Source organism: Paroedura picta, chromosome 4, assembly GCF_049243985.1.
Source record: "Paroedura picta isolate Pp20150507F chromosome 4, Ppicta_v3.0, whole genome shotgun sequence".
In the NCBI taxonomy this organism is placed as follows: Eukaryota; Metazoa; Chordata; class Lepidosauria; order Squamata; family Gekkonidae; genus Paroedura; species Paroedura picta.
In genome coordinates this window covers 96761426-96777357 of record NC_135372.1, presented here as the reverse complement: position 1 = coordinate 96777357, position 15932 = coordinate 96761426, and the positions used below count along the sequence as shown (strand labels likewise).

At 40.9% G+C, this 15932-nt stretch overlaps 1 protein-coding gene across 12 annotated transcripts in view; it reads right to left on the bottom strand.

The window, feature by feature from the left end:
* The window catches only part of ANKS1A (ankyrin repeat and sterile alpha motif domain containing 1A), a 140784-nt gene that overhangs the window by 123840 nt on the left and 1012 nt on the right, over nt 1-15932 (bottom strand). The window contains exon 2 of one of the 12 annotated variants that reach the window (XM_077334451.1): nt 11708-11776. The exons of the other annotated variants lie outside the window; for them this stretch is intronic. Within the exon in view, the coding sequence (XP_077190566.1) occupies nt 11708-11742 (35 nt within the window). The 5' untranslated portion in view covers nt 11743-11776. The remainder of the gene's footprint in view (nt 1-11707; nt 11777-15932) is intronic. 12 annotated transcript variants of the gene reach the window in all.

The window sequence follows — 15932 nt, the reverse complement described above, 5'->3', positions numbered from 1 at the left end:
AGGAAAATAAAATCTGTCACTATCTCCATTTCTTCCCCATCTATTTGCCAGGAATTGAGAGGGCCGGATGCCATGATCTTTGTTTTCTTGATGTTGAGTTTCAAGCCAACTTTTGCACTCCTTCACCCGCATCAACAGGCTCTTTAGTTCCTCTTCACTTTCTGCCATTAAAGTTGTATCATCTGCACATCTGAGGTTGTTGATATTTCTCCCTGCAATCTTCATCCCAATTTGTGACTCCTGTAATCCCGCCTTTCTCATGATGTGCTCCGCATACAAGTTAAATAGGCAAGGCAACAGTATACAGTCTTGCCGAACTCCTTTCTCAATTTTGAACCAATCACTGATTCCATGTTCAATTCTCACTGTTGCTTCTTGACCTGCATATAAGATTCTCAAGAGACAAATAAGATGCTCTGGTATTCCCATCTCTTTAAGATCTTGCCACAATTTATTGTGCTCCACACAATCAAAGGCTTTAGCATAGTCAATGAAGCAGAAGTAGATGTTCTTCTGGAACTCCCTAGCTTTCTCCATGATCCAGCGTATGTTGGCAATTTGATCTCTAGTTCCTCTGCCTTTTCGAAATCCTGCCTGTACTTCTGGAAGTTCTCAGTCCACATATTGCTGCAGCCTAGCTTGTAGGATTTTGAGCATAACTTTGCTAGCATGAGAAATGAGTGCAATGGTGCGGTAGTTTGAACATTCTTTGGCATTGCCCTTCTTTGGGATTGGAATGTAAACTGACCTTTTCCAATCCTGTGGCCATTGTTGAGTTTTCCAAATTTGCTGGCATATTGAGTGTAGCACTTTTACTGCATCGTCTTTTAAGATTTTGAATAGTTCAACTGGAATGCTGTCACCACCACTAGCTTTAGTGTTGCTCAGACTTCCTAAGGCCCATTTGACTTTACATTCCAGGATGTCTGGCTCCAGGTCAGTAACTACCCCACTGTGGTTATCAGGGATGTTAAGTTTGCTCTTGTAGTTTATAACTTAGCATATAAAATTGCGTGTTTCTGGAATTTAAAAGTAGAAATGCGAGATCTTCTCACCCACGGCTCTTATCTCTTATCTCCGAAAACCAAAACAAATGCCGTAAGAGCTATTACTAAGATCTGAGAAGTCAGAAGATCTCACTATTACTAAGTGAGAAGATCTCACTATTAGTGAGAAGATCTCACTATTACTAAGATCTGAGAAGTGAGAAGATCTCGCGAGAATTCTGTTCCAGTACGAGACATTGCTTTAATATCAAAACAGACTGTTGCTCTTCGTTAGGACTCCGTAGGACCTCTATTGGTTATTTGCAAAATTGCCTACAACATGTCCATGTCTACTGTACTGATATTGGAGCCCAAGAGGTACAACTGTTTCAAGACTCACCGATGTATACTCCGAGGGAAAGACTACAACTGCACTCTCTAAGCCAAAGGCCAACTGGACAGAACATGAGGATGGCTCTAAGACCACGTTAAGTATAAATTGTTTATGATTGTTAAAATTGTTAAAAACTATGCAAACAAATGTTGAAACGATGGTAACAAAGTAGACTTCTCTTTTAAAATGTGGTGGAAACGTGAAAAAGTTTATAAGCTTTGGGTAAAAGTCCATAATATTGTAGCCATGTGGAGTCTTATAATCTTAAATGAAGAGAAGAGGCCTTTCAAGAACAATGGGGCCCTTATCAGATCTACCTAAGAAAATAAGTTAAAAGGGTATTGAAACGGGGTATCAAGTGTATCAAACGAAGAGCATAATCTTTTTCTTTCTGTATCAATAATGTAGATTATTTGCGTTGTATTATCTTTAAATATTACAAAAGGGGATTGAAACGGGGGACTAAATGTATCAAATGAAGAGCATAACCTTTCTTTTTCTGTATTAACAATGTAGATTACCTGTATTTCATTATCTTTAATCTTGGAAAACAAAAATAAAAATCTTATTAAAAAAAAGTAGAAATGCCTTCATTTTGTATGGGCAGAGATGACCCGTCAGCCGAATATAATTTGCGTCTACTAGTATCAAAGGTCCATAAAGGTAACTATAGGGTCATTTATATAAAGGGTAAGGTATATAAAATATAAGAATTAGGTAGTGGGTTGAAGTTAACCCCCAGTAGACTTTTACTTTAGATTTTATATTTTTCTGCAGGCCTGGGGCTTTCCTAAAGTTTGTAGAAAGATCTGTCTTATCTGTTCATGGCTCCAGTCTCTGGATTTAAGCATTCACAGATTTGGCTGTGTTAAGAATCAGACACATTGATATTATGGGTGATGGGTCATGCAAGAATCTATATTCTGTTCTATATTGTTTCTTCATTTCTACATAAAAATGCCAGGCTGTTTGGAAATGTAGGCTGTTTGGAAATAAGATGTGTTACTGATATGCTGGTAACATCCAACATCTTTACGAGGTTATGTTCTTAACATGTGTCAGAAGTCAGTAACAGATCAATGAACTGAAGCTCTACTGAGCAAGATAGCAACACTGACCGGCCTGCTTTGGATGGGTGATACTCCCACAAAAGAGGCATTTCTCAATTTGTGTGTGAAATTAGTGTTGACCTTGAAGATAGATGCTAAATTTGCTGTCTGTAGCTAAAATCTTTCAATCAGTTGGAGTGCAAATTTGGTTGGCATACTAATGGCCTTTGAAAAATGTCATGGTACTATTGCAGCTCATGTTTTAATGACATTAAAAGTTAGGCCACTGCAGCGCAATAGGGCTGCCACTAAAAAGCACTTGGAAATTTCAGGTAGTTTGGAAAACAACAGCCATATTGTTCACTGTGACTGAAAGAGGTGATCATACCTTAAAAACTATTAAAGATCTGTAATACTATGTGTTGACTAAGAAATGTTATTCAAAGTGATGTTATGATTTTTAAAGCCTTAAGCAGCCTGAAGGATCATATACTTCTGTGTTGTCATCTGCTGATGTGCATGCCCAGGTTTCTACATTTTCATTTCTGCACATGGGTAAAAATAGCATAATGCCAGCTGAATGGCATAATACTACATATAATTGTGCCTCCCAGCCCCTCCTCACATTTTTTGCTGTCTCGCTCTTCTCTGCTGCCATTTCGAGCTTCACCCCCTCCACAAGTGCTGCTGGTAATGGCAAAAGAGAGCAACGCGACTTTCTTCCGCCTGTCACTCATGCTAGACAGGCAATCCCCTCCCTCCATGCTTAGAAGAGCCCACAATGCCCACTAATTTTTTTAATCAGTTCTCTGTTGAAATGCCTATATATCTAATCATACATGCATAGTGTTTCTTTATTGCCACCGCTTATGGAATGAGGAGGCTTGCTTCTTTTAAAAATTAATCTCCTTCCTAATGGGGGAAGCTTAGAGGGGCATGCTTTGGGCTACAACTTTGGGGATAATTTTTTTTAACCTTTGCCTGCTCCAGGCAGTTCACTTGAGAGGAAAAAAAACTCCGTTCTGCTGCCGCTGCCTCTCCCCTCACACGTGCACACGCACGGTACCCACTGAGAGCTCTCTACTACTGCCTCCTGTCCCCTACGAGCATGCACACACACACTTTGTGGAGTTCACTTGCTGCAGGTGGCAGAGGCGCCTGCCTGAAGGCTTTTCTTACTGGCTGGCTGCCTCTTGCTGAGGGCTGGCGGTTCCTTGCCCTGCCTCTTGAGAGAGGGAAGGAGGAAGGGAGGAGAGAGCGCCCAACTCCCCCATGTGATCCAACAGGGAGGCTTCCTCAAAGGAGAGATGTTTGAAAAAGTTCTGCCATCACCTGCACGCTTGTCCACTGGAAAAGGTGGGTGGAAGTAGGGGCAGGACAACACAGGTGCCTTGCGCATTTGAGCCACCATACCTTTCTTTGGCTGGTTGGCTGCTGGCTGCTCTCCATTAGATAGCACAACGTATGTTGGTGAATTCACTTTTTGGGATTCACCAACTTACACTTTAAAATGAAGGATGTAGCCAGCCAGACGCTGCCCAGACTCTGGATGTTGGCGACATCATGTGGAGGGGCCGTAATATAATGACTACTTACACTATATTTAAAGGGTGTGGAAATACTCTTAATTTTCAGGTGACTTCTCTTACTCAAGCACAGGGAGTCTATGAATTGTGGCTCAGCAGCTAGAAATTATTTTCTACTAGCCAGCTGTAAAGTCCACCAAAATACTGACAGGATAATATTAATAGGAGTCAGCTTGGAATAGTGGTTAAGAGCAGCAGCTTCTAATTTGGCAAGCTGGGTGTGATTCCCCCTCTTCCATATGCAGCCAGCTGGGTGACCTTGGACTAGTCACAGTCCTGTTAGAACTGTTCTCACAGAGCAGTTGTCAGAGCTGTCTGAGCCCTACCTACATCACAGAGTGTCTGTTGTAGAGAGAGGAAAAGAAAGCAATTGTAAACCATTCTGAGACTCCTTAGCGGAGTGTAAAGTGGGGTATAAAAACCGACTCTTCTACTTCTGAATTCAAGACTTACTGGACCTTAATTTTTTTAAAAATGTGAACAGTGGAATTATGGACTACAACCACAGAAGCCTCTACCACAGAAAGACAAGTTGCAGCATTTCAAACTAGATGTACAGGTTTGATTTAATTGGTTTGCCTTTTATAGCAAAATACTAGGGGCCAAGCCCATTGCATTCAGGAATACAATGGGTTCTAGACTGGGGATAGGTAAAAGAACTATGTGGATATCCTCTCCCTCCCTCCAGGACGTGGAAAGGCTGCAGGCAGCTGTAAGGAAACACACCGGCAGAGGCAGCTCTCGCACAGCAGAAATCTGCAGCCTCCAAGCCCAGAGGGAAAGTGGAGGGAGAAGGGGGTGGTCAGGGGTGGGAAGGCGATTTACTGGCTTCTGTACAGACAGGCAAGCCAGTTGGAGGAGGAGGCACTCAGGAGTGGGACAGCCACCCTGAGTGGGTGTTAAGCACTGAGTGGCACTTAAGCCATGAGACACCCTCCTCCTCCAAAGCCTCATCAGAAATATATTATGTGGGACAGATATGTAAGCTTTACTTCATTATCCAATATAGTGCAACATGTACCTGGTGAAGAGAACCTGTTCCATAAAACATTCAGAAATTTGAGGCAATCCATTCCTATCAATTTGGGGTTGTTTGTACTACAAATATGTACATTTGTATAGTATATGAGGTTGTTATTCTTTTAAAAAGAGATTAAAAGCCAGTAAAATTCTTGGTTTAAATTCCTGCTAAGAAAATGACATGTTTTCCAGGCAAAAGTCATTCAGTCAAACTTTAAAGAGTAGCATCTTTTTGTTTTCAAGAGTTAATAGACTATAGTCTGCTTTTTCAGATACTTTTTCCCAACTAAAGTAAGGTGCCATTCCTTAGTAAGAAAGCTTATGCTTTGATGCAGAAGATGGCATTCCCAAGTAATAGCACTTTATAGCAGCGTTGGGAATGACCTGTGGTGAAAACCTTGAGAACCAATGCCAATCAGAGTAGACAATGCTGGGATAGATCAAAACTCTAACTCAAAAGAGTTATCTTCATATGTTCAGCTGCAATTAAATGCAGAGTTAAATTGGAGTAAGTCCTATTTAAACCAACACAACTTGTTGTTGTTGTTGTTAGTTGCGAAGTCGTGTCTGACCCATCGTGACCCCATGGACAATGATCCTCCAGGCCTTCCTGTCCTCTACCATTCCCCGGAGTCCATTTAAGTTTGCACCTACTGCTTCAGTGACTCCATCCAGCCACCTCATTCTCTGTCGTCCCCTTCTTCTTTTGCCCTCAATTGCTCCCAGCATTAGGCTCTTCTCCAGGGAATCCTTCCTTCTCATGAGGTGGCCAAAGTATTTGAGTTTCATCTTCAGGATCTGGCCTTCTAAGGAGCAGTCCGGTCTGATCTCCTCTAGGACTGACCGGTTTGTTCGCCTTGCAGTCCAAGGGACTCGCAAGAGTCTTCTCCAAAACCAGAGTTCAAAAGCCTCAATTCTTTGACGTTCGGCCTTCCTTATGGTCCAACTTTCACAGCCATACATTGCAACTGGGAATACCATAGCCTTGACTAAATGCACTTTTGTTGGCAGGGTGCTGTCTCTGCTTTTTAGGATGCTGTCTAGATTTGCCATAGCTTTCCTCCCCAGGAGCAAGCGTCTTTTAATTTCTTTGCTGCAGTGATCTTGGAGCCCAGGAAAATATAATCTGTCACTACCCCCATTTCTTCCCCATCTATGTGCCAGGATTTGAGAGGGCCGGATGCCATGATCTTCGTTTTCTTGATGTTGAGTTTCAACTTACTACTGAGTAAACGTAGACAGGATAACTGCACTTCATTGAAATTCCCTGATCACTGAATTTTGAAAAGCTGTAGTAGGAAATCAGTATTAAATCTAAACAAATCCCTACCCTTATAGTCCACAAGTGTTGGTGGAAGAATATAATACTGAATGTGAAGCATTAGGAAGTATATAGGATATGAAGAAATCAGTCACACAATGCATCCGTGTGGTTCTGTAGGTTAACCTGGCTTTGTCCAGAATAGTTAACAACACCTACTAGCATCAGTCTTATGCACCCTAAATAAAAGAAAGCACACAAACCATCCATTGCTTAAAGACTTGCAGTGTGATCCATGCATAATTACTCAGACATAAACTTTGAATTTGATGTGGGTTACTCTTGAGTTGTAGCCTTAGGCACACTTATTCAAGAGTAAGCACTTATAGAAATATACTCAAAATGGGGCCTTATCTGGCCCCAGGAAAACTTACTTTACTTACCAGGATAATGAACATCATCGCTATTGGCCTACAGGAAAGTGCTTTTGTAAAGGACTGTTCAAGTATGTGGTGGTATTTGAACAGAGATTTTATTTATAGTTATCTGTGTACAGTGGCTTCTGTTTTTGCTTTTTAAGGGGGGGGCTATTTTATTTTCCTGTGGTATGCTTGTAGAAACACAGAGTATGCATTTTTATATCAACGTGCAAAACCAATACTAAATAGCAGATTGCCAGATACCAATTCATACACATATTCTTAACACTATTCCTATCAACAGCTTTAGTTATCTATATTTCCTGATGAAGCTGTGCAGACCAACAGTGCATGATGATTTTATAAATGGGATAAGACTGGAGTCTATTTTACAGTTTATTGAGCTGGCCTGCTGGGAGGGCAGGATAAAAATCAAATAAAGCTTGTAGTGTCGGAATTTCCTGACCTGGCCCAATATCATCAAATCTTGGCAGCTAAGCAGGGCTGGTCAAAAACCCTATGGTGACATCATGAGTTGGCTACAACAACAACAACAAAAGTGCTGAAACATGTTATTTGCATTGTTTATGGTATGTCATATTTTCTACTGGTTTTGTTTGCACTGTTTTATGATTTTTAAATCTCAGTCCTATTGCATTGTGGATTAGATAACTTTTACTGCCCAATTACACGGTCCTTATAGGCAAGCTAGAAACTAACAAACAAGTATTAGCAAAAATGTTAGCTTCAATGTGATGTCTTACTCATTTGAAATTATCTATTAGCCACATTCCTCACTTGCAGAACACAAGACGACTTACAACATATATATCAAATTATAAAAAACACACTTAAAATATATAAAGCAATTATAAACATAACATTACAACTTAGATTTAAAGTTAAATATGTTTACTTGCCGTGGCCAAATCAGTGTTTAGCAATCAAGTTGGAGGCAGTTTCTGAATTGCAGTAACTGTATCTATAGTTGGCCTAATTTGGAGGCAATGATGAATTACAATTTGAGCAAACTAAGAAAGGGAGGAACAAACCCAGCACTATGGGGCAATGCATTAACTTTCAAGGATATTCAATCATCAGCCCATGGTTTAGCCATGACATCACCACCCTCGACTAATCACAAGCACCTACCACTTAGCATTTGAAACAAAGACTGGCAATGGGCGCGTGCCATATCTGAATAATTCCGCTCTTCTCTAGAAACAGAAGGAAGGCTATGTTTACACTTATTTTACACAGAGTGAGCATTATCTTCAGACCATATTTTTCTGTAGACTATCTTAAGAAACTTTAGGTTTTCTGGCTCAGAAATCCTATTCAAAACAGTGAGTAAACATTTCATAAGGGAAAGGAAATCTATGCAGACTTAACACCTGTGGCACTTCTCATACAATGAAGAACTGCCTGTCCTAGTTAACAACTGTTGCTACATAGGGTGTGAAATATCAGACAATCTAGGTGAGAGATTAATCACAGCCGCATGGGTACCCTGAAAGTGCACCTTCTCCTTAGTGTAGCCCTCCCCACCCATAACTGTTTGTCCATCCAGGTTCCCTGACGTTGGAAATTAATCTTTCCAGGGTCAAAAGGGAAACACAAAGAAGATCAACATGCCTTTCATGACAGCTGGCTAGATCCAATCCTATGAATCTGGCATCACTGCCTTGGATCTTACAGCTGGTTTCTACTTTTCTTTGTTTAGTGTGGTAATGGCCCTTTGTTGCAAAGCATGTTCTACCTTGTTTTCTCTCAAAGTTACCTGAATATGTAACTAAAATTATTTTCAATTTAGAATGAATACTACTAAAAAGTAGAAGCTCAGCTGCATAAAATCAGCAAAGGGCAAATATCAACTTACAAATTGACTACAAACCCACAAGAAAAATACAAGAACTCCTGTGGTCAGCAAAAAACAAGGAAACCAACTTACATCTGCAGGAGTCTATTGCATACCATACAGCTGCACACAGGTATAGTATGATGGGGACTACAAAGCACAGCATTCATATATATACAATAAATAAAAGAACATGAGAGAGAGTGCAGACCATACCAACTTGAGAAATCAACAATAGCTGAATATATGCTAACCACCAGACACAGAATCTTATTCAAAGGCACAAATACTTGACAACTCCAACAACTACTTTGTCAGATTCTACACAGAAGGCATTGAAATTCACAAACACACAGTTTCAACAACAAGAAGGGGTGGATGAAAACAAACAAAACCTGGCTGCCTATACTTAAAAACATCAAAACAAATCAGAAGTCATCCCCCCAAGAGTTCACACTGAATATTCCACACTTGTGAATTGACACTGAGAGAAGAGATATCTCTGAAGATGCCAGCCACAAATCCCCCCCCCACACACAAAAAAGCCAAATATTTTATTCTAGCCGTGAAAGCCTTCCACAAGACAAAGGTCATTCCTTGAAATACCTCATTTCAGAATGCAATGTTCCCATATGAAGGCTCTCAAGTATTTCAGAAAATAAGCATGTCCAAATGGTTCAAACTCAACACTATGATGGGATAGTTTGCTGGAATCCACCCTGTAATCTTAAATTCTAAAGTACTGTTATGTGATTATGTTAAACATAAAGATCATGCTTGGCCAATGTGAGACAATTGTTTGTGTTTTACGCAATACAAATGAAGACATTTGTGGAGACGTTATCATTTCCCTACTTAAAATTTTGCAATCATCAACAGGATGCACCAACTTTATAGTGATAAAGCAGAAGTGCCAAAATTCTTTTCACCCACCTCTACTCTAAAAGTACCAATTTATTGGACTAAAAACACATCTGCAGTTTTTGGCTCTGTTTATTAAAAATTTGTATTCTCACTTTGTCAATTCCCACAAACAAAATACAACATGCATACCATGACAGAAGTGGCAATTCACTTATCCATTAAAATCCAAACTACTAAACAATTAGTTACAAGCAAGAAATATCAGCAAAACAAATAACAGTCGTGGAATGATAAGCTCTTTGTAATGTCAGCCAGTAGATGCATTCTAATCAAGACCCTCAAGAATGTTCACAATTGGTGGGGAGGCACTGAACAAATATGGTTGTTCAAGCAACCTAAAAGCCTGTTAGAGTGTCATATTAGAAACTGGGAAGCCAGGTTTGAATCCCCAATATACAACAGAAGCCAGTCACATTCTCTCAGCTTGCCTTTCAAGGTTGTTGTGAACATTAAATGAAGAAGAAAATAATAGAAGCTGCTTTGGTTCCCCTTTGTGGAGGAACGTGGGATATAAATGAACAAACATTTATGGGACTCTTAGACTAACTAAAGGTAACTCACCAGTGGTCAATAAAATCAGAATTCAGTAGCACCTTTAAGACCAACAAATATGTATTCAAGGCATGAGCTTTCGAGTGCAAGCACTCTTCAGTGCTTGCACTCGAACGCTCACGCCTTGAATAAATCTTTGTTGGTCTTAAAGGTGCTACTGGATTCTCATTTTATTGTGCTTCTTCAGGCCAACATAGCTACTCATTTGAATCTCACCAGTGGTCGGTTACACAGACTCCCACCTAGGGGCCAAAAATCTTCTTGGAAACTTATATGCAGATTCTGACATTGTAGCTGTAAAGAGCACTCAGTTAATTAGACGTTTCATGAAAATGTCTTTGTTTTTTAAATATTTAGGGATACTTCCTGGCTCTAGAGCCACTACTTCAGCCATCCATAAAACAGTTTTGTGGGATAAGAATACAGAACTTTATTTATTTATTTTGCATTTGTATAGTGCCTCTCCTAAGACTCAGGACGGTTCACAGGGAACATCAAGAAACTATATGATTATGAAAAGATATCTGAGTTGTCTTACTGCTCCAGGATACCTGGCAATTCACATACCTTAATTTTTGACCACCAATATTTAAACCACATGGTTATAATTGCATTTCATTTACTGGCAACATTACCAAAGCAATGTTAACTTCAAAAGCATAACCACTTTCTAAATAAATAGTAGGGAAAACCCTAAGAAGCTGGAGATACCATAACCTAAGACTGGAAATAACTGACTATTATAGTAATAGTAGTTCAGCAGTGGAATAGGCTGCCTAAGGAGGTGGTGAGCTCCCCCTCACTGGCAGTCTTCAAGCAAAGGTTGGATACACACTTTTCTTGGATGCTTTAGGATGCTTTGGGCTGATCCTGTGTTGAGCAGGGGGTTGGATTAGATCGCCTGTATGGCCCCTTCCAACTCTATGATTCTATAACAAGAGATCTTAAACAAGGTCCAACATTTAGTATTACATGCTTTGGGACAGCCACAATGCAGCAAAGCAACAAAATCACACAGCAGTCATGCATGCATTCCTCCCAAATGACTGAGGAAATTCTCTTATCTCAACAAGAGAGCACATCAAGATTCGTATCTCTTCTATAAATATGCCAAATGATGAAATGTATCTACAGTCATAAAGATCAAAAATAAACCTTTTCTACTCACTCTCTACTGATGGTTTTTTTCCTCTTGCTTTAAACACCCAACTCAAACCAGCATATTGAAAATTCTTTCAGCAATAGGTGCAGTTAATTTTATGGAACCTAAATTTGGTTGTTGTTTAATATTTTTAACAGCATTCTAACAGAGCAAGTATATGCTTACAATAGTCCTGCTGTTTGCACGTAACAAAAATATTTGGTTTAGAATCACCCAAGGTTACATTAGGAAGTTCAGCAAACTAATTCACAGCAAACTGATCTACAGAGATCAGGCCAGACTCTCTAACATAATTAAAACTCCAGTTTTCTCTGAAATAGATCAGTGTTCAGTTTTCAGCCCAATAACTTCAAGCAATTCCATCCTTCTATTCAAACCATTCTCCCAAACAGGACGTACTATATGCCAAGTCACAGTACCTAACCAATTCCAGAAAGCATGCATTTAACTTGAAATGCATACAAGCTCTCCTTATTAAGTCCAATAGTTTACTCACATTAAATGTTTGTAGGACTTTAGCTTGTACCACATGATGAGCAAATATCTGCTTTAAGACACTGGAAACCTAGGAAAGTCACACAAGGGGAAAGTCTATTAAGGCCTTTAGACTGTAATTTCACATAGTTGTCACTAATACTTGTATAGTATTTAAAATAACAAATCAAAGCTCAATAATGGTTTCAATCTTAGCTGACACAGTGTTTGTTATGCAAACAATATCACACATTATTAATTGTGTTTATAAATTATCATGCTGCAAGTGCAGACTTTTGTCTGCTTTGGAGAATACCCTATTTAGATATCATGTCCAAATATTTTAGAGCCTCTTGTGGCGCAGAGTGGTAAGGCAGCCGTCTGAAAGCTTTGCCCATAAGGCTGGGAGTTCAATCCCAGCAGCTGGCTCAAGGTTGACTCAGCCTTCCATCCTTCCGAGGTCGGTAAAATGAGTACCCAGCTTGCTGGGGGGTAAACGGTCATGACTGGGGAAGGCACTGGCAAACCACCCCGTATTGAGTCTGCCATGAAAACGCTAGAGGGCGTCACCCCAAGGGTCAGACATGACTCGGTGCTTGTACAGGGGATACCTTTACCTTTACCTTTTACCAAATATTTTAAAGCCATGCTGAGCATCACTTGTCCTTCTGCCAATCTGACTTCCAGGGTCAGGCCCTGGCCTCCTCCCGACCTGGAAATGGCACCTGATGTTCTCACCCACTTCTGAAGGACTTCAAACCTTTAACAAAGTTTAGTATGCCAGAGTGTAAGAACTACTCCTTTACTTCCTTAAGGGAAGTGAAACACATAATATTTGGTTGAATCCTAATGCCTAGAATTCACAAGGGCTCCCAGCCACTTAGCATTGAAACAGAGATCACTACTTGACAGGGACAGTGAGAATGGATGAAGAATCAGTGAAGGCTTACATAATTAAAACTTACAAAAGGGATCCTGAAATTTACTTACACCATTTCTGAACGAGGAATCTTCCCTGCGATAGAAACTGATCGCTGGTGGCTTTTAGAGCCACCTTCATATGACGTCAACTGCAACTGAAGGTGGTCGCAGGGGTGGTGCGAGTTTTAGCTCAATCTGCCTTGTGATGAGACAAATTGGTAAAACACAATTTACCACGTCCTATCACGCTTCCAATCAGGGAGCATCCCCATATGGAAGGGAAATGCGTAACAGACTCGCCAGTGTAGTCCTGCCCTTCCCTCTCCATTTCCTACTCCAAGTAATTTTTTTAATGGCGCTATCACTTTGAGGCCCTCAAACCACCACTGGGAGTTGATTGGTTGCCTCCAATGATTTACAGGCCTGTGAACTACCACTTGGGCCAGCATTGCCATTAATACATTCTCCATTGTGAAATGCTGTCCTCTCGCAAAGATCAAAGGAAAGTGGTGGAAAGGTTGCTGCTTGGCGGGTTTACAGAGGTCACATGGGGGTGTTTGCAGGATGTGGATTTTAAAATTTTTATTTATTTATTATTAGATTTTTATCCCACCACTCCCAGGCAAGCTGGCGTGTGGTTCACCACATGATCAAAACATAACCCCCCATAAAATAAAATACAATATAAAACAGATAAGATCAGCTAGATGGTAATTAGAACAATCCCTCATTGGGCCTGTATTCCTCAATCAGATGTAAATCTGGTGGCGATGGTAGGACCCCCTCCCAGGAGGGGTCCAGATCGTACAAGGATGGGGAAGGACCCACTCTTATCCCCCGGTATTCAGCCCAGCCTCAACCAAAAGTCTGGTGGAAGAGCTCCGTCTTGCAGGCCCTGTGGAACTCTGAACAATGGGCCCCAAAATGACATGAATCCCTATCGTAAGTCCAATTCAATGGGTCAATGTAATGCTGTTAAGGCATAGCAACGAATAAGTCTCATTTTTTAAAATTAAATTTCAGTACTCAGGTGATCTTTTGAGGCCCCCAAACCACCACTGAGAGTTGATTGGTCACCTCCTATGATTGACAGGCAGATGAGTGGTAAGTAAAGTTCACGTTGTGCTTTCTTCTGCCTAAGCTGCCACCTCGTACTGAGGGGAAAATGCACGATGCGATGGCATAAAAACCCAGAAGTGAGCTCTCATATGGAGGGCTTCAAACGCGAGATTTACAATCCTGCGTTTGCAAGCAGGAGGCTACATGCAATTTACCCCTCTATGCGGAAATGGTCCAAATGTCTATTCATTCACTCTGCCTTAATCACAGATAGATGTGTCACAACCATATATACACAATTTTATAACAAGAGTCACATAAAAGAAATCTTGAGAAATTAAACTGGTTCAACTTTAAAAGGACAGGAAAGAGAAGGAAACAGTTTAGAGCAGTGGTCCCCAACCCACGGGCCGCGGCCCGGTGTCAGGCCGCGAACGCTTGGTGCTGGGCCGCACCTCCTTCTTCCCTCCCCCCCAAGCGAGAAGCTCGCGGCCCAGCAAGCTTATCGCTTGGGGGGGGAAGAGAAGCTTGCTTTAGCAGCCGATTTGCTGGCGGCCCGGAGGGGCCAGGAGGGGGAGCCGCGGGGCGCCGGCATGGTGGCAGCGCAAACACGCGTGCACGGACTGCCGCGCAAGCGCGTTTGCGGCAGTCCGCGCGTGCATGTTTGCGCTGGGGCTCCCGCGCGTGTGTGGGCCCCCGGACCGCCCTCTCCCCCCATTCCGGAGCGGCGGTCCGCAGCGGGCGAAAGCTTGCGGACCGCTGGTTTAGAGTAATTCTCAAAAGATTTACAGCTTGTCACTAAAATTTATCTCCCTTATTGGAGAAGTAATCTATTGCCAATCATTAAAGATGGCTCTAAGGAGAAAAGTTACACAGGAAAAAAATGCCGCAGTGTGAAGAAAAGTTATTTCAAAATGTTAATATCCCATACTCATTTTACATTAAACTTTTTCAGGGGGATCTTCTGTGAAATATAAAACACTTCAAAAGCTGGTTTAGTGACAGCATTACTGCATTTATATACCACAGATCCCCCTGAAGGTAGCTTAACATAAAACATGAAGTATTAATATTTTGAAATAAAATTTTCTTCCCACTATACCATCGTGTTTTCTTCATTCATCTCTTTGCTCCACTTGGTACAGCCCTTTGTTTTCTTAAAGTAGGATCCAGCGAGAGCCAAGAAAACAGCAGTAATGCTCTCCACACATAAATCAAAGAAGAACTCACACAAGTGGAGGTCTTCCAATTATTTCTTTCTGTTGCCCCTTGTGCTGCATCCCACAATGTCCCCAAGAATCTTAGTTCTCTAAAAGGGCTTTTCGTGGACTGCTGCTGGAGAAAGGGAGGCGTAAAAACCACTGTCCAAATATACCTAGTTCTGACAGAAAGTTCTATGCCTGAACTTCCAAAAAGCCTTTTGATAAAATTTAAGTCATCAGGTGAAAGAAAATAAGCAATTGGAAGCAGTGAATATGGGAATATGTGGTCAGTTTTCCCAACAGACGGAAGCAATGAAGTTCCTAAGGAACTCATATTTTGTATATATGCTATATAATGTTCATAAATTATCAGGAAAAGAGCCATATCTGAGGCCAATGTCAAAGTATTCAGGATCATAAAAATCCTTCCTGACTACACAGACCCTGAAAAGCATATTTCCAAATTGTGTAATTGGAAAACAAAATGAAAAATGGTGTTCAAATTAAGTGTAAAGCGAACATATTAAGAAATTAACTTCACACGCACATTAGTGGAGTCTAAAGTGGCAGTGACTGACCAAAAAAGAGACCTTTCTTGATAGCTTCATTTTATTCAGCGCCTTTTGTATTCGGCCCTCCTTTAAACAGTTCAGTTTCAAACACAAGAAAGTCTTTCTCCCTTTTATCCCATCAACTCAAATTAGGCTCAGGGAGAATGACTGGCCTAAAGTCACCCCAGAAATTTTAATGGCATACAGGAATTTGAACCCAGATCTCCTAGGTCCTACTTCAACATTATAATAAGTTCCCCATCTCATCTAGCAGAAGACACATTACTGGGAAGAAAATCCAATTACTAGAAATATTACACTTCACTATTATTTACCAACCTTCATTCCTGGTTTTAATTCTTGGGGACCCTAAGCTGGGTGGAAAGGTGACATGAGAGAGAGGGATGGAGAGAGGGAGGAATAGCTGACCACTCCTAACCCATCAAAGGAGATCCGCTTTTACCTGGATACATCTGCCCTTCTTTACATATAACTTCAATATAAACCTCTCTTA